A 19,191-nucleotide genomic window follows, 5' to 3' on the forward strand; every position below is an offset into this window, starting at 1 on the left:
AGTAGTACACGGCTGCATATTGAATGAATGATATGCAATAACGTATCGTAGAAAGATTGCTTCTTGAAAGGTAAACCTATTTCCATCTAGTGGTGGATCTATTTGGAATGCGATTATCTTTCCTACCAATGAGTTTGCTCTTGGGAAAGAACTAAGGATCAAAGCTTAGTGGGAGCATATTACCGTCAAATTATAAGTGTTCATAGATGAAGATTTGTTTGACTAGTGCATTCTAATAGCTAATCATTCTACCTTCGTATGTGCTTCTTCCTATAGTCTAGGATGCATGTAAATGGGAGAAAGAAAATGAACGAAAGCAATGTTGGAAGAAGACTTTCGAGCTCCTTTAAGGAAAGACAAAAGATGAGAATGATGATATACCTTCATATTAGTAATGCATCTTTGCAAGAGTTTCACATGCAAGATATTCCAATTTTCTTATAATTACTCATCATATGCATCATTTCTTGAAACGGTTCCATCTTATCTACTTGTGTTATAAACTGACCTTTTCTCAAATAATACATCATGCTTTACTTGCTATGCACTAACATGTAGATAAACTATCAAAAAGGGGTTATTTGTTACTCTTATTAGTTAAACTTAAACTAATGCTAATCCAAAGGCACAAATAAACCCTAAAAGGACAACTTTCAATATTGATAAAACTCCAATTCAAGAAATTGCTTTTCTTGAGAAAATGTAAATTTTGGAGTTTTGGTTATCAAAATGCCTCTATTATTGAAATTGCGAGTTTACTTGCATCATCCTCACGAGGCCAAGAAATCCGGTGATTCTTATGAAGAAACCTTAAATAAATCTAACGTTAGAAAAAGAAACAACTGGAGAAGAAATTTTATTTGAGGGAGAGATAATGGTGAGTGTTTTTCCTTTTCTTTTGATACTTTCGACAGTGGGAGAAGACTCTTGATCAGTACAGAAGTATACTATGCCATATTGTACTAAACCGATAAGATATTCGATATCGAAATTGTGGATATTGCTTGTATAGTCATATACTGATTTAATGATGATGGTTTTTTGGAGGTAAACCAAACACAATATGGAGATGTTTGTAACCAACGGAAGTGTGGTCATGTTTTTTAAAGAATTTTGTTGCAAGCGTCCCAACGTGAAGATCAGCTTCGTTCGCCCAATGCCAAACCTGTGAATCGTTCTACTGTCACGTGTGCTCCCCGGGTAATCTAAGACGCACGTGGGTGAAGGAAAGAGGCGAGCGAAGGGAACCGTGGACGAAGACTTCCGAGCTCCGACCGCGCTCAGAACCACGTACCAATTCTTCTCCCTTTTCTCTCTCCAGGTCGCATCGCGAAAACCTTATCTCGATCTTTGAAACCCTAGATCTGAGATCCCCTGTTCTTGTTACAAGAGAAGGGAACCATCTTTATCTTCCTCCGGCGACTGGCATCTCTCTCTCTCCCTTCTTCTCTCTGGGAGATAGGGCTATAATCGCCGTGATCTGGGGTTCCGGAGCCCTTCGTTCGTCTCGGTGCCGGAAATCGGGCTTCAGAAGAGATGCCTGTGGCCGCGTCGGCCATATACTTCCTTAATCTTCGCGGGGATGTCCTCATCAACCGCCTTTACCGCGATGACGTCGGGTAAGAACGATTTCTGGAAACCATGGTTCGTGAGATTTAAGTCTGATTTGATTTCTTGGTGTAATAATGAAATTTGGGCGTTGATGATATCTCATCTGCGATAAAATTTTGATTTTTTTGGGAGAATGTTGAGTTGATATGCGGAATTACTTGTGGCATGATGTAAGAACGAATTAAAATTGTCCGATTATTCACCAAATTGGAGGAAAGAAGGATCCGTTGAACATCGGACTTCTTGGTTCGAAGCCACACTTGGCTTTTGGTGAACTACAATTGAAAGAGGGGAAGAATGAAACCCTTTTTTTTTTTTGGTACAAAGAATGCCACCCTTATGTTTTGTATAAATGTACAAAGAATGGTGGATGTTTTCCCATTGTATCAAAGCGCGGGCCTTTTTAATTAAATAGCCACATATTACTAGTTCTCCATTATGATCAGATTCACACAATGGGAACATGAAGCTAAAGGAGAAAAAAATGTGATAATGTCGCATGTACTGCATGTTGTAGAGTGATGCTCTTGAATTTTTATAAGCATTAAAGGAAATAAATTATTTATCTCCTATTTTTTATAAAATCAGTTACATCTTGGGTTGGAACTTGTACTTTGGGTCTTGTCTCTGCAGAGAAGCCTTTATGTAGAGGGTCTAACGAGGTGAATAAAAGAGATCAGAGGGAAAACCTGTTGATCAACTGTCTTTCTCCTCCTCAATCAACTTGTGTTTGTTTCAAGATTTGATAATGAGGGAGCAAAAGTTGAATGGATTGTGGTGTACTTCTTCTAAACCTATACTCTAAAGTAGTGAATCACAATAGTGATAGGAGTATAGAGCTAGGATGCCCCAAATTTGCCACACTACTTGATTTCTTTTATATCCTTAATATTCTTAAATTTTTAAATTTAATTTGCAAACAATTTGCTTTCCTCTGACATTATTTCGTTTTATGCACTTCGGTCTATCATTTCTAAAAAACCTGCATTAGCAATCATCTGGATTCTTCTTTTATCATTTCTGCCTAGTAGATACCTAATATACTGTATCATAATGTACCACAATCAGTTATACTGCATGTTTTCTTGTAATGACATGCATGGTTTCTCTAAAATTGCGCCTTATCCAGTGGCAATATGGTGGACGCATTCCGAATGCATATAATGCAGACAAAAGAACTTGGTACTTGTCCTGTTCGGCAAATTGGAGGGTGTTCTATCCTTTACATGAGAATCAGTAATGTCTACATTGTGATTGTTGTTAGCAGCAATGCCAATGTTGCTTGTGCTTTCAAGTTCGTTGTTGAGGTATGCCTAGTATCCGCCTTTCGATTTCAAAGTGCTGTTACTCCTGTCTTCCTCTATTTATATGGTTAGTTCACATGCAAGCACCCTTGCCCGAAAATAGCATCATAGCAGGTGTAGTAAAGGGGTACCAACATAAATTTCTAGTTTTTGTTATCTTAAAAGTACTTCCCTTCCCCAACTCCACCCCACTTGATGTATATGTACATATTACATTTGATGAGTATTGACATGCTTTGATTTTACATTGCAAATTCCATCAAATTTCTACTTTGCATGACTATTATATTGGTGACCAGGTTTTTGTGTGTTGCTTTCCTTATGGTTAATTTTTACTGCTGTAATTTTTAAAAATACAAGGACAAAGAGTTCACTAAAGCATCACAGCAAGTGTGCTTGGGTTGCCGTGGGTCATGTTTATCTGGGTGAATACAATCTTTCACTTTTGATAATGAATTTAAATCATCTCAAACCTTGTTGTAAACATCACGTGGATTGCAAACATTAAGGTTGGGACAGCTAATCCTTAGATGAGATGAAAATATTAAGAAATAATGTGTATGTCTAAAATCAGAATGAAATCAAATGTTAATTGGCTGAGGCAGGGTTGTGTGCATTGAGGCTGGAGGAAAAGAATTACCCATTGTTTTATATGGCTTTAGAAAACTAAGACGGAAGAGGATGTATTTGCAACGGATGCTTATCAATTGAATGAAAAAGAATGGAAGGGAATGTAGGAAAGGAAGACATTGCTTCCACTAGTTATGGGAGTTGTCGGTGGTTGGTAAGAAGGTCAGAGAATAGGCTGCTTCAAAGCAGGTTTACGGGCATTTTTTTGTTGGATCAGTCAAGGCTTAGGAGAAAATTCTTGTGAAAAGTTTCCAGGATTTTGGATGGTTTTCTAATATAAGGATATCATAGTGTTATAGAAATGTGAATGTGCATACAACTTTGTGCAAAATGTCAGGTTAGAGGGGCTTAATTGGTAGTTAAGATTTGAAGGATTGGTTAAATCTGGCATTTAGCTGAAAATGCAGCCTTCATGTATTTCACAGTGTGTTTGTGTATGGTTGCTTTGAAAACATCCTTAGGGGCATTTCATCGATAATATCATTTGGCACCATAATTTGCTTGCCTTTTAGATTCTTGGGTTGCAATTCTTTCAAGTAGAATGTTTTTCCTGATACATCAGAGAACAATACATTTGCCAGCTATCCTTGTAATGAGAAATCTCTAGAAAAGCTTATCCCATCATATGTGCACTGTGTGTAAAAACTGTAGTGAAACAGTTGACCCTTTTTCTGCATTATGGAAAAAGTAATGAAGATTTTTAAAGCACTCGCAAAATGGGGGTATTTTTAGTTTTCCTCACCAATAGTATCAAACTATTATGTTTTGTAGTTATGGATGTAGTACTAGAATCTTTTATAATGAAGTACTGCCTTTAGATTGGGCATGTTATATGAATGCTTCCAAGCTTGTGGGTAACAATGGTTAATGTTGTGGAAGCTAAGACTTTGCTTGATCTGTGATCATACTCAAAGTACCAAGGGGGTGTTAGAAACAAGATCCTATAAACACCATCAGATAGGCTTTTTAAGGTGGTGCACCTGGAGAACTGACCTTTTATTTTTATAAAGGTGGTTGCTTTTCATTAAAGGGTGTTTTGGGTTGCAATTTGACTAGTGTCGTGATATGCTAATGTGTAGTTAGGAGCTAGTGATCAGGGTTGCATCGTGAATTCATCTATCTGTGTCAAGGATTGCGGTGCCATGTGACTCATGCCAGTGATGAGATGGCATGGTGTGAAACATGTCATGCCAGGCGTTCTATATGCCCAATTACTTGTCAAGGCTCATGGTTATAATAAGGGCTTGTACTAGGCCATATTGATTCATATAGGCCTGTGTCAAATGACATGTACCAACATGGATAGATACTGATGGACAGGTTTTGACTTTCAAATACTGGTTTTGGAGACCATATCGATACCTGACCGGTACATGCTCTATCGACTGCCAGTATGATACATCCATTGGTCTTGACACTCAGCACTGGATGGTCTACTGGGTACAGTTCTCTGCCTGTGTGGTAAAGTGCACCTGGTACAGACTAGTATCGTTTGATACTTAAATCATTGGGTTGTAGCTTGCCACATGTGAAACAATTCTGCAAACCCTTGCATCTTATTTATACCTGATTAGCATGCTGTGCATATCATCAGGTGTGCATATTGGTAAACCTGCACCGAAATTCTGGGTCTATATTTTGTCTATCCTCTTTATATGGATGCATGCATCACACACATACATTAGTCTACTCACGACAAATCCTGTTCACTCTCAAGTAGCATTTGAGCTCCTACTAAAACACAAACTGGACTAGCTTTTGGACAACGGTAAAAGACAAACTTTTACTCTGCTGCCATAAATCAAACATTAAATAACTACAACTAAGCCTAACAGCTACTCGTATCCTACTTCTGATTGGATTTGAACACCTGTCCTCCAAACAATGGACTAGTAAGTCCTTGGTTGACATGGATTCCCATACATGAGTCCTCTCCTCCTTCGAATGAACTCGTCCCCGAGTTTCCTCCAGGCTGCATCTTCATTTCGTGATATCTGTACAGATCTGCAACATTGAAAGATCTGGAGATGCTCATGCGTGTCAGTAGATTAACAACATATGTATTATCTCTATTCCTTTTTAGAATTTTTTGAATGGTTCAATCCGAAGTTTGAATGTTCCAATCCTCTTTTTCTTAATATTGTTATACTTGCGTGCAGAAAACCTCTCTCTTCTAAGATTTACAATGGCCGTATCACCCACGTCAAGCACCTTTCTCCTTTGCATCACCAAAAACTGGAGGACAGCTAGACATGCCTTTCCCTTCTTTTTGGATTTAGGAAATCTCATCTTTCGTGGGTGCAAGAATTATTCTTTTAGCATCTTTGCAGAACACAAAAAATATTTCTATCTACATAATGAACTGCCATGGTCGCCCCAAAAGAAGATGACATGCCTCAATCGCAATCACATCACACCAAATCTCATTAAAATTCCCAATAGAAAAAGGAAATTTTGCACGATGAGTTAACTTGACTTCACCACCTTTCTGAAACCAAGCAAAATGATATGGTTTGGGATAATGTTCCACCTGAAGCTTTAACTTATTCACCATGTCTTTTGACACAAGATTTTCACAGCTATTACCATGTAGAAAAAAATGTCATACTTTATTCTCTCAAAAGAATGCAGAAAGGATACACATATTTCATTCATCATCTGTTGGTGAACAACTCCTCATTTTTGATACGAAAGAATATAGAGCCTAATTGCTGCAACAAAACTAATATCCAGACCTCATACTTGATATCATTTCGATGAAAAGAAGAAACAAAAACTGGTCCTGAAATCCTTACAAGTCTACTTCGGGAATCATGACTTATTAGATCATATTCATTTTTCTCTACAAGTAGCTATTTAATGGGAACTCATGGTGATGAAGAGCTTGAGTGGCATTGGGGACTTACTGGTTGCAAAACGCATAATCCTTATTTGAAGCACTTCTTGGGTCAGCTCAAAAGATCCATTTATCCAGTGCATATTACCATAGATTCTTAGTCCGAGACTCTAGGTTGGATTAGAGGTAGATGGTGGTACTGCTCATGGAATTGTGAGAAAGAAGGCCAAAGGCAGTCTTGGTGGGCCTGTGACAGGTATATCAAGGAAACCAAGATTTCTTTCTCAACTATATGATAGGTGGGAGCATTGCATGGATAGACCGTGACAAGAACATAGGGTGAAAAGGAGGTGCCATGCATTTGTCTAAAAAGAAGCCAATGAAGTGGACATATGTGGCATCATGAAAAGGAAACAAGAGCCTGTGGAAAAAGTGAAGTTGGAATCATCATATCTCATTCATCTGGACCTTCCAATTGATTAGAATGTAATAGACTCCTCCTAAGAGAAATCCTACTCTTACTTTTGTGTGGAATGTTGATTGCTACTGCTACTGCAGCTGCATAATGAAATATTTGAGGGGATCTACAACAACAAGACTATTTGAATGTTTAGGCTTAGTAACCTATTCGACTATCATTTTCTTGTCTCCTGCTGCTGCTTCTTTGTTAGCTTTATCATTTGCTATTCAAGATCCTGCCCTAATCTCACTCCTTTTCTGATGTTGCTTGTGCTATGTAATTTTTGACTGATCTGTTTCAGAGTCTGCCATTTCATTGTGTTTTACTTGTGACCCTTTTTTTATTATGTAGCTTGGTATCAAGGACGTTAATACATTAGTTAATAGTATCTCTGCCCTAACCATACTTGTCACCAGCAACTATGTCAAAAAAGCAACGCCAAAACTTGCTTGTATTAGTTTCCTTATCACATTGTTTCATTAGTAATGCACCTTTTTGACGTATGACAGGCTGTTGCATTGTTTAAATCTTATTTTGGTGGAGCATTTGACGAAGATGCCATCAGGAATAATTTTGTTCTGATCTATGAGCTTCTTGATGGTATGCATCTGAACCATGGTTATTCTCTGTGGGTCATGGTTTCATCCTGTTATCTGCTACTAGCTATACTATTGTTGAATTTTAAGTGATTTTACTCGAAGTTAGCTGTAGCACTTAACCAGTAGTTAGAGAAGAAATTGCTGCTGGTTTGACTGGTTGGATTCATTATTCCACGTGAAAGAAAAACAATTGTATTAAGACATTTTTTGTGACAAACATGATGCACTTAAGAGACTGTATTTTTCTGCATGTATTTCTTGTGCCTGTATCCGGACATTGGGCTTCCTAATTGACAGCTAACCACACTTTGTTGATCCACTAAATCAGTGAATATAACTTCTTGTCATCATTTTATGAAATGCATTGTGATGTCTTCAGTCTATGCTTTAATCTCTTGCTCCATCTGTGTGATCAAACACATAGCTTCACCCTTATGGGTCTTTACTATATTTTGACAAAAGATTGTGATGCTATTGTCTTTATGTGACACGGTCTTCTTAAATGCATGGGAATAATTATGTTGCTGCTGAATGTGTTACTAGGTGTAGGGAGGATTCATTTCATATCTTGACATGCTTCTTATGACTAGCTGCCAACTTAATGTCAACCCTTCACCTTTTCCTTCAGGCTCTGGAATGGGATTTGCAATTTTTACTATGTATAGGATTATATTATATTATTGTCAGCACTTATTGTAACATTTACAGTTGTCAGCAAAGTGTACTCCTCTTGTTTCTGAAGTTCTGTAGCTTAAGTTTAAGGTTGTGTAAGCATAATTTAATGACTCTCAGAGAATAACATATAATATTCTTTAAGTGGGCATAGATGGGTGTTGCTTGCTTGTGTAGTCAAATTAGGTTAGTGGTTATTCTGGTCATTACCAATGGCCTGTGGCACTTGAGAACCAACTTCAGCTGTGAATGGATGAGGAGGTTGCCATGGGCAATGGTGGATCTGGTAGGCAGATTAGTTGGTGGTAGTTTTGAGAGTGGTTGCAATAAGCTGGAATTAAAAGGCCAGTATGTCCAGTAGTTGAGTATTAATAATCACTATTTATTTGTAGTTACTTATGGAAATTGCAGTAATTTGTGGCAGCTCTCAGTCAGTGAGTACTTGTTCTAGTGGTTATGGCTGTTGATTCCTTAAACAATTAAGACTGGTAGACCTTGGTGGCTTTGATTAAGGAATGAAGAGATGAAGGTCACAAGGTAAGACTAAAGTGTAATTGGTTGCTTTTATTTTAGAAGATATCATGACAATTTATAGGAGGTGGTATTGACAGCCAATAACAAAAATATTGGGTGGCAGTGATTAGTGTTGCCTACAATAATAGCTTGAGACAATGGTCACATGTGGTATCACATGGTTGTAGTATATAGGTTCATGATGGTGGTTGAGTGGTTAAAGAAAGAAGATGTGGAGAAATGTAAATTCAGTCCATGGTAGTGATATCCGGCTTAGTTGACTAGAGAAGTTATGGTTCTAGAAGTCAAGATTGGGACGATACTGCAAGTATTTGTTAACAAGCCTCATCCCTAGTAATGTCAATGAACCAAGTCTTGATCGAGCATATCCAAAACTTATGTTGCCTTATCTGAAGACTCATCCCAAAACAATGCTAAATCAGGCTGTGGAATGTCTATTATCCTCGTAACTAATCCTGCTTGTGAGATTGGCTTTATGTTTTTAAATGTCATATTAAGGAACTTATATTTGAACACAAGTTGTTTATAATGCATTTAACTAATACATAGCGAAAAATATGTTCAGATAACGGAGTACATGTAGCCCCTCAAAACATGATGTAATTGCAGTTGAGGGGTCCATATTGTTCCCAACTCCAAAGAAATGGCATGACTTGGTAGTTTGCCATGATTCTGTTCAGCAATTTTACCGTCATTGTGATATGCTCTGTCATAGAAAGTGTTTGCTTGGTCTGCCAAGGCTTTGGCCGTTACCTGCCCATCCCTCTTAGGGCTGATCCTATCAGACAATGTTTATTAGTTGGCCACGTACTGGGTACCCAGGCAATCAGCCAAGGCCTAAGTGGCTCATGGAGATCAGGTTTGGAGACCAACCTATTTCTTTCTCATTAGTGTCCAAACACCTTATTTAGTAGCAAATTGTACTAATTGTTGATCTTCAAACAGATTATTCATCAGTTGGTAGAGTTGTTGCATTTAGTCACTCGAAAATTGATGCTTTATGAATGGTTAAATAATACCATTGCATAATTTTCAGGGAAAATTTGTAATTTTACCAGTTACACGTAATATTGTGTCATTAAATACGGTTCAAATAAATACAAAATGTTTGCTGAATGACTTCTTTTTTTTTCTTTAATTTCTTTCCTTCTTTCTAGTTTTTGTCTTCTTTTAAATGCTATCCACCTAGTCATTGTTTTCTGCTTGATCTTTATTTGGTCATTTGGCTGCCCACATTCTACAACCACCTTTTAAAACATTGTTAATATCAACCCCCTTGCATACTTGTACGCTCTTCATGGTCAAGAAGATCTTCACTTAGCCCATTGAAGATAATTTTGATCGGTTTAATCTGATAAAAAGTAACTGAGACATTAACTCCATTATTAGACAATCAAGCAAGTTCGCTTCTTTACTTTGCAGATTAACATAGAGAACTACTGGATTGCTTCCCATGAGTAAATAACCCCAGAAAATTTTGGACAGAAAAGCATGACATGTTTTCAAGTAACACAAGGTTTTTCCCAGAATGATCTAGAAAGAAGCTTGGTTTTAAAGCCTTAACATTTCTACTATCTGATAGCAATTAACATCATGTGATTGAATCAACTATGGAACATATATGTAACACTTCTGTTCTGGATATACCATCTCATTGAAGAACTGCTTATGTGAACAAATGCGCAGCATCATGAAACTTGCATATGGATATGCACACGGACTTAAAAGCCACAGGAACATGATATTACCTTTGCATACATCATCAAACCATGGAGGCTGTTGCAAATTTTTTAAACGAGATGCCAAGTTCTTGTGATTAATCAACAGATGTGACCTAGCAACCAAAATAGAAAAGTGAAGAAAATGAAAATCATGCATTAGGAATAAAATGTAGTAGTTAGACTGGATTGTGTTTTGGCATCATGTTTGGCATTAAGGCTTCAAAAACTGACATATAATTTCAGAAGATGCTGTTTTAGTTTGTGGTTTATGGCCTCTGGTAATAGGAAGTTAGGAACTATAAGAAGGGATCTCTAGATGAAAGAACGGAGGAAAGAAATGAGCAAAAAGAAAGAAAAGAGTAGCAGTACGAGGAAGAAAAGAAACAAGGTGAGAGGGAAGCCGCATAGTTTGTTCTATTAAGCAGTGCACTTCTCCCTTCTCATAATGTTATTGTTTAGCTCCACTAATAAGTGGATAAGAGCCTGTCGGTTCCCTTGAGTGTTAGCCACTTAGGGAGTCTGTTACAACTAATTATGTGCAATTTCTTTGGCTTAAGGTTACTAGTTAAGTACATGCCTAATTCCGTTAAAAGATGTAAACTATCAGCAATCTTTAGCATGTGTAATGGTTACTTAAGACAGTAGGCTGATCCTTTTTAAAGGTAATAAGGATGCCAAAACTTGTCTCACTGATGAGTCTATGCTCATGAATTTTCTGAAGGTATGCCAACCTTAATGTAACCATCATCTCATTGTAGTTTTTTTTCACTGAAAGTAATCATCTGATAGTTTCTGCATGCCATGGACCTCTAAATTTTTTTCCCCTAGGAACTCTGTATGCATTATCTTGTCTCTTGCTTTATAATGGTTAAGAGGGTAATAATTGTGTCATCTTAGTCTCCTTGCAAGCAATATAAGCTCGGTATCCATCCGGATGCAAATGTCAGCCAGTTGCATTAAAGACAGATGTCATGTGTAAATTGCTGAGTTTTATACTATATTTGCTAAGGTTGAATTTCGTTGTTAATCTTCTGCATTTGTATGTCCTTTATTACAGTTATTGAGTTTCATGCTCTCAGTTTTTGTTGCAATATGTTCAACTTTCTGCTTATTTTATCAGTTGACTGAAAAATGAGCTTTTTTTTTTAGGAGAAAATAAATGAGATTTTAATCCTGCTATCCTCTTTCCTTTTTTCAGTATTTATGTTCAGATAGTTACCTGTGATTGACTTTAGATGTGCATCTGTCTCTGTTTTTTTTTTAATTAAAAAAAAAACTTGTCTTCTGTCCTTATATGCTTCCTTTGAAGATAAAATGCTCGAACTCTTACTATTGGTACTAGTTGATGTTATAAATACTGTAACTATTTGTGTATTTGATGTTGCTGACGTAATCTACAGAAATTATGGATTTTGGTTATCCCCAAAATCTTTCACCTGAAATTTTGAAGCTTTACATCACTCAAGAAGGAGTTCGCTCTCCATTCTCATCGAAGGTCAGATGTTAAAATTGAGTGATCTCTCAATGTTTGTAGATAGTGTGCTTTATTTCTTATATATGCTTTTGAAAGTTATAATTGCCCTATCATTGTGTTTATAGCCATCAGAAAAGCCAGTCCCAAATGCAACACTACAAGTTACAGGTGCTGTTGGTTGGAGACGTGAGGGTCTTGTATATAAGAAGAATGAGGTGAGTCTTATTTTGCACCTTCTTGCTATGAATTTTCTATAACAAATACAATTTTTCTCAAGCTAGTAAATTTCAGGTTTTCTTGGACATTGTTGAAAGTGTTAATCTTCTTATGTCTTCTAAAGGTAACCAGTGAAAAACATCAGCTCCTGATTTTTGTTGTTATACAGAAAAATATTTTTTTTGAAGATAAACTTTTCCTGATTTGGTTATTTAATGGTTATATAGGGAGCGTTCTACGTTGTGATGTGACTGGAAAGATTCTTATGAAGTGCTTTCTCTCTGGGATGCCTGATCTAAAATTAGGCTTAAATGACAAAATTGGTCTTGAAAAGGAATCGCAGCTCAAGTCCAGGCCAGCAAAAAGGTAAGTTCATAAACCTTTCAGGGCTGTTTGGTTGTCAGATTTTTACTAAAAAATTTCTGTACAAACACAAAATGACGAGTTTTATGAAAACACTTTTTTGGTTGTTTTCCATATAAATGGTTTTGTACAGATTGGCATGTTGCCATGACAGTAAGGGCATTCACAGTGAAATTCTGAGCAACGTTACTAAAGGGGGTGTTTCATATTTCTGTCTAAGGTCTGGAAAGAGGGGTTTTGAATGCCTTAATTGATTCCAATGAATATGCGAGAAAGAAAGTGGGCTGATATGACGGTAATATAGTGCTTCCGAAGGTTTAATAAGTCTGGCCCTAATAGTTAGGATTCTTCTGCTCAAGTTTCTTCTCTCCGAGTCAATGTTCAGAGTGTAAATTTATTGGTTATTTCAAGTGATAAATTGGTGTGTGGAACTAAAACAGACTAAAAGAGTGTCCATTTTGTGCTGCAAAATTTTGTTCTGAGAATGTGCTCATCTAAAAAAGCTGGTTCCTTGTCTCGTTGAAATTTCTAATGTAAAATTCACTCCCTTCTTAGATTTGTGCATTATCTTGCTCATAATCTACTAAAATTTTCTGCCACATTGAATTACAGGTTTGTCTCCAATAAGATTTTGTTTTGTTTGTTAAAGTTGTATGTCTGTCAGCAATTATGGCTCTTTGTTTTAATTATTTGCCAATAGACCCTTCTTGCATCAATGATAACTAAATATTTATTCCTTTTTTTTTCCTCAGTGGAAAGACCATTGAACTTGATGATGTTACTTTTCATCAATGCGTAAACCTGACAAGGTTCAACTCAGAAAAGACAGTCAGTTTCGTGCCTCCTGATGGTGAATTTGAGCTGATGAAGTAATTATACTACCATGCATTTTTCCCTAGGCCACCATTTTTTTAGCTTTAAGCTGTGAAATATCTTGCAGACTTTCTTTTTCTTGCTATAAAGCCTGTTAAAGCCATATGCTTTTTGTCATATCTATGTGCATGACTTGTTGATTTCTAATATTTGTAATGTTGGGCTATCATTGTAGTCAAGGTTTCTAGTTATTCTGTTTCATACTAAAACTATTTGTGGACTTGTTTCAGAAAATTGATTTGGAGTTAAGGCAAACATGTCTAGAATTATTAGCACAACAAAAAATGTTTATAGAGTTGTACTGGAAAATGTTCAACGAGAGTTTTAGATGTGGTTTACTTGATTGAAGAAACTGTCTACCTTGATTGCTAGACCCACTCCTGAACTTAATGTAGTTTGCATTATCAAAGCAAAAACCTAAACTAAACACCTCCTGCTCTAACTCTGAATATGAGGTGTAATGATATCTTTATTCAAACACAGGCATTTTTTTTGTTCTGTTCATTTATAGAATTGCTGTTCACCCATCTTAGTTTGTTCATGCTAATCACCTCACTCTCCCACTTCTTTGTTATGGTCGTCCTTCCATTTCCGAGCCACACTCTTTATTTTCAAAATGTTTGTCAACCTGTTCCATATAGCTATCCTGAGTCAGTATTTACATATTTTTAAATGCAAAATTCACTTCGATATTCATCTTCATTTTGTTAATCATATAATCTAGCTTTATTATGTGTCATATGTAAAAATGTTTTGCCCCCTAATCTAAACTGAGTGAATTTAAGAGAAATGCGATACACTGGTAGAGGTTATGTGCCTTGTCGGATAAAGTGTATGGTTATGGTAAAAGAATAGTTATCTTAATCAGATATCTCAGTCATGACTGTGTTTGATGCATTTTACATAACCAGGCAATCTCAAAGAAGTGCCATGGACAAAATACATGAAGATTGATTGTTTCCTCTTTCTTGGTCCAATGGTAATATTCTATATTCTCAGGTACCGTATTACCGAGGGTGTAAATCTTCCATTCCGAGTTTTGCCAACAATCAAGGAATTGGGTAGGACACGCATGGAAGTCAATGTCAAGGTTTGTCATCCACGTTATAAGGAATGCTTATCTCTTATATTCATATTTACCTCGTTTACATTATTCTGCAGGTGAAGAGTGTTTTTGGCGCAAAAATGTTTGCACTAGGTGTTGTAGTTAAGGTTCCAGTACCAAAGCAAACAGCCAAGGCAAGCTTCCAAGTGACATCAGGTCGAGCCAAATATAATGCCTCTATTGATTGCTTGGTTTGGAAGTAAGTGTTCTACATTTGTTCACACATGTATAATTTTTGGATGTCAATGCTCCATTTTGTCCATTTTTCAGTCAAAATGTCAAAATCTTTTTGAGTCCTTTTAATTTGCCATATATTCTATGTACATGCAATGATATGTTATTTGTGTGTGTTTAAAAAAAAAATTGCAAACCTTGGTGGTGTATTCGAACTTAAATTATGGAGCTTGTGGGCTGTTTTCTTGTTTTACTAGGGGATGTTATTTACTGGCATTGCAAACTTCACAAGATGGGAAAACTATTAGGAGTCCATCCATTTAGTGGTTTCATGATAATTTGGAAGGGAAGACCTTCTTCCTTTTTTGGTAGTAAGGTCCTATCTATTGAGGAATTGAGCATCATTTTTTAAATTTAAAAATGTTATATCTGCAAAGTCGATTGGAGCATTGAGCATTGCTGGTATGATGTGATCAGAACTATAAATGGGTGCTAGAGCTTTAAAGTTAGTTTCCAGAATTGAAGGTGATGTGGGGAAGTGGATAGTCTTAGAAACATTTTAATAAGGAAGTGTTTAGGAAGTAGGTTCAGATTTGAGATTCCGGGAAGATCCCAAAGCAGGTGCATTACTCTAGGTAGAAGATTCCAGCTACTAAGATTTTAAGATTTTAGTTTGTTAATTTGTTTTCAAGTTTTCTTTTTTCTTTTCTTAATTATGAGTACAAATTGTTACAAGTCTTCCTAGGAGTAGTGCATCTAGCTGCTTCACTTTTTGGATAGAACTAATTAAACTGCTTTTCTTGATGCATTACTTTATGTAGACACATCTATGTGGTTTCATTAGAGAGCAGAATTTGAGCTGTCCTTCATGAGAGTCTAATCACAAATGTTGTTAGATGCTTTTGTAGGGGCTGCATCTGCAAGGACTGCCTTTATTTTAAATGAGTTTTCCACCAGACATTTGAATTACTTCTCTCTGTTTTACCCTGACAAATTCTTTAGGACATGTTAAATTCATATTTTATGTTGGCTTTGCTCAAATTTGATAGATTAGAATATAGTTATTAAGTGCTATTTGAGCTATAACAATAAAGTGGGCACTGCCTAGAGAAATGTTGCATTAATCAGTTGTTTTATACTTTTAAATACTTAATGTGCAGGATAAGAAAATTTCCTGGACAAACTGAAACGACTATGAGCGCAGAGGTTGAGTTGATTTCTACAATGGCAGAAAAAAAGCAGTGGACTCGACCTCCAATTCAGATGGAATTTCAGGTTTGTGTAAAATCTTGAGTACAAAGTCTTTTGATAAAAAATGCAAATTACCTTACATTCTTTACTTGAGGAAACACTTCTGGTCTTGTTTTCTGAGTTAAATAGATCACATGTTCATTGCAATCGATTGAAATTGATAGCTTGTTTTCACCCTGTTTCCCATGCTATATCTGATAAGCAAAGAATGCTGAATTGAACAAATGGAACCTCACATTTTTCTTATTAGAATTTTCAACATTATAATTATGAAAAGTAGCATTTACTGTTCTTATAAGAGAGTTTTAACTCGAGTTAGTTGGAACATTCAGAGGTATTTTCTTCTTGCAGGCATGAAAGTCTATATACGGAATGTGTCTGCACATTTAGGATTTTTTTTGAGTTACCTCCTGTTAGATATTTCTTCTTTCTTGAAACTTCCGTTTCGTTTGGGGCTCTTTTCTTGTTTTCTTTATTAATTCTTTGGCCAGTTACCTTTAGCTGTCCTTGCTGTGTGCGAAAATGAGATCATTGCTTGAAGTTGCGCTGTAAATTCATACTGTAAAATTTGCTCTGCCCAAGTGGAACTATTTAGTCTGCTATTAGTTGCTTATAGTTGCCCTATTATATTCCAGTATCCACCATCATGACTCAGCAATATACTGCCACATTTCCTTATGCAGGTATCAGCATAATAGGATGTTCAATTTATAAAATAATCCCGTAACTAACATTGAAGCTTGGTTTCACTTGTGTTCTTTTATCAATCTGGGGTCTCCGCGTACATGCTGTTTGCACTATATGTTCTAAAACTGATGTTTGAATTTCGCTGGTTTTGTAGGTTCCTATGTTCACCGCATCAGGTTTACGAGTCCGATTTCTCAAGGTATGCTTCGAATTAATGCAGCTTTATATGTTTTCTGTGGCTCTAGGACCTTACTAAAATTAAGTCCTCATTTCTCCAAAATATCTGCAGGTTTGGGAGAAGAGTGGATACAACACAGTAGAGTGGGTTCGTTACATCACAAAAGCTGGGTCATATGAGATAAGATGTTAGAATCTGTGACTGCTCTCATGCATGTCGACAAATCTGTTTGGTCAGAAACCCAGCTTAATGTCCAGTGTTGAGAGCAGAATGCTATACTTCATCATGCATTTGCTGTTCCTGCAAGACAGCCTCTAGTGTTTCCTCATTGATGTGTATCTTGGTAACAAACAAGCTATGTGTTCTCTGATAGGTTCTGGTGGAAGATCAGTATGGTATTTGTAATTGCTGGAAATTGGTTTATTTTGGTAGTGATGATGCTTTGTCTATGAGGTTTACTGAAAGTGATCAAAGATTATTGAAGTGAACAAGACAAACTTGGTTTTCATTTACTTGGTTGCTTAAATTCTCAAGCTAGCTATAACTAGATTTCCAGCGCAACACCAAACTAATCTCATGTTAGCGGTCTTAGGTGCGTCTCAAAATATGCCACACTATAGTTTGATGGTTACATATTATGACTCTTGACAACAATGAGAGATGTCAGATACTTGCAGGTGACACGAAGAGCAGCATTACGTTATTGGCGTTATGGATTCTGTAAGATCACCCTATTTCAGATTATTAGGGCAACTAGAACAAACTAAACTAGGGCATCTAGACACCTTATTATATTTTCTTATACAACCTAGCTTTGTTGTGGACCTGTGGTCAAGTTAGGCAAACCACAACCCTGGCACAATTACAATGATCCTGTCTGTAACTGGCAATTGGTCTAACTTATCCCACTAACATAATTTTATTGACCTGCACAAGTTAACCAACCATAATTTTATCTCTGCTTGCTATAGAACCGTGACCCTAGCCCTATATTAGCCATTGGCCTAATCTTTTTGATTACCATCACTCAACCACCCTACTCATAGTTAGCCATAATCTTTAGCCACCACCATAAATCTCGTAGCTTTAACATTTTTGATAATCCCATGATTCCATCCAAACTGGGTTTGTCATTTGTTGCAGTCAACCTGACACTTCAACTGCGTAATTTGATCCACCCAATGCAAGTTATCATAACTTGTTTTTTAGTAAAATTCAAATATCAGCTGTTACATCAAGTTATCTTTAATTTCTTAATGATTGTTTGGTGTCTATAAGTTTTCTTGAAAATATAGCTATAAAACATAGTTTCTGTAAAATATATTTTTTTAAAAACAGGAGAAGAACTGTTTTTCATATAACTCATTTTTCAAGATTTATGATTTGCCAGTTTTGACAAAACAGATTTTATGAAAACAACGAAACAATTATTTTTATACAACTTATTTATTTTGATTTCTTTATAAAGTCGTTAATAAGACTTATCAACTAAACAGCCTCTTAGATAACAGTACTCACCATATGCAAGTTGTAATCTCTAGAATTTATAAACTACCAAGATAAAGATTAGTAGTATATGATAAACTTTAAATCCTTATATGCCCCCTCACATATGATTTGTTAATCGATGAAAGTTTACATCATTTCAACCAACTTAATGTATGCCAAAAAACCATGACATTAATATTATTATATCACATGAACCATCTTATTCATTTATTTCAGGACAAGTTATTTTTATCATATTTATAATACTAGGTCACAAGTTCATTCTTCAATCAAGTTTTGCTATAAATAGCCCTCCATCTCAACACGAGATTGACACTTTTCCATGAACAGAACCTATTAGCAATCTCTCATTGAAATCCATATAGTGTCCAAAGCCTACTTCTATCAAATTCATTATTCTAAACTAAAACCACTCTTCGATGGTATTTCAGGAGGAGTTCTTGAAGAAACAAAACATTACAACTTCCCCCTTCCTGCTCTTACTCCTTATAATAATCCGTGCGGTTTAGGCCTACTTCACAGAGGAAATAAACCAAATCCTATAATATCTTTTTAATATTAATCTTTGTTTATTCTTCAATTAATTATTTGTGGATTACATCTTTACACTCATCCATGAACCAAAATTTGATGAGTAGTATAGTCTAGGTGGTTAGTTTCACCGAGGACTGTCCATATGGGAAACTTCCATACTAACCTCAATGCAAATATTCACCCCAAAAAGGAGGCGGTTGATGAAAAAGGCACAATCTTTTTTCTAATCCAAAATTTTAAAACAAAAATATATTTCCCAAAATGATTAAATGAAATGAGATGGGTTAATTAGTATTTATAAGTGGAATTGTTTGTAAATTAATCAAAGTCCTCATCTACCTAAGCATGTGAAGTAGCATTAAGAGTCCAAGAAAAATAAAGGGGTTGCATCTGTTCAAGAAATATTGTGACAAGGCGACGGTGATTAAGGAAAAGATAGAAAATTTTGTGTAAATCCTTA

The 19,191-nt window shown here is 36.1% G+C and overlaps 1 protein-coding gene across 1 annotated transcript; it reads left to right on the top strand.

Annotated features, from left to right (window-relative positions):
• The first annotated feature begins 1,187 nt into the window (after positions 1-1,187).
• LOC103706378 (AP-2 complex subunit mu) lies at positions 1,188-17,200 on the top strand. Its single transcript, XM_008790453.4, has 13 exons — positions 1,188-1,619; positions 2,741-2,918; positions 7,351-7,441; positions 11,768-11,862; positions 11,967-12,056; positions 12,133-12,181; positions 12,285-12,423; positions 13,173-13,289; positions 14,293-14,383; positions 14,455-14,597; positions 15,733-15,847; positions 16,665-16,709; positions 16,800-17,200. Exons 1-13 carry the CDS (start codon positions 1,537-1,539, stop codon positions 16,878-16,880), a joined length of 1,317 nt encoding a protein of 438 aa, XP_008788675.1. The 5' UTR covers positions 1,188-1,536; the 3' UTR covers positions 16,881-17,200.
• Positions 17,201-19,191: the final 1,991 nt, after the last annotated feature.

This window comes from Phoenix dactylifera, chromosome 17 (assembly GCF_009389715.1).
Source record: "Phoenix dactylifera cultivar Barhee BC4 chromosome 17, palm_55x_up_171113_PBpolish2nd_filt_p, whole genome shotgun sequence".
Taxonomy (NCBI): Eukaryota; Viridiplantae; Streptophyta; class Magnoliopsida; order Arecales; family Arecaceae; genus Phoenix; species Phoenix dactylifera.

Bases quoted from the DNA above. Each gene is read 5' to 3' on its own strand.
- LOC103706378 (XM_008790453.4), top strand. From the start codon at position 1,537: ATGCCTGTGGCCGCGTCGGCCATATACTTCCTTAATCTTCGCGGGGAT. The intron at 14,598-15,732 runs GTAAGTGTTCTA...CTTAATGTGCAG, and splicing joins ATTGATTGCTTGGTTTGGAA to GATAAGAAAATTTCCTGGAC. The intron at 16,710-16,799 runs GTATGCTTCGAA...AAATATCTGCAG, and splicing joins TACGAGTCCGATTTCTCAAG to GTTTGGGAGAAGAGTGGATA.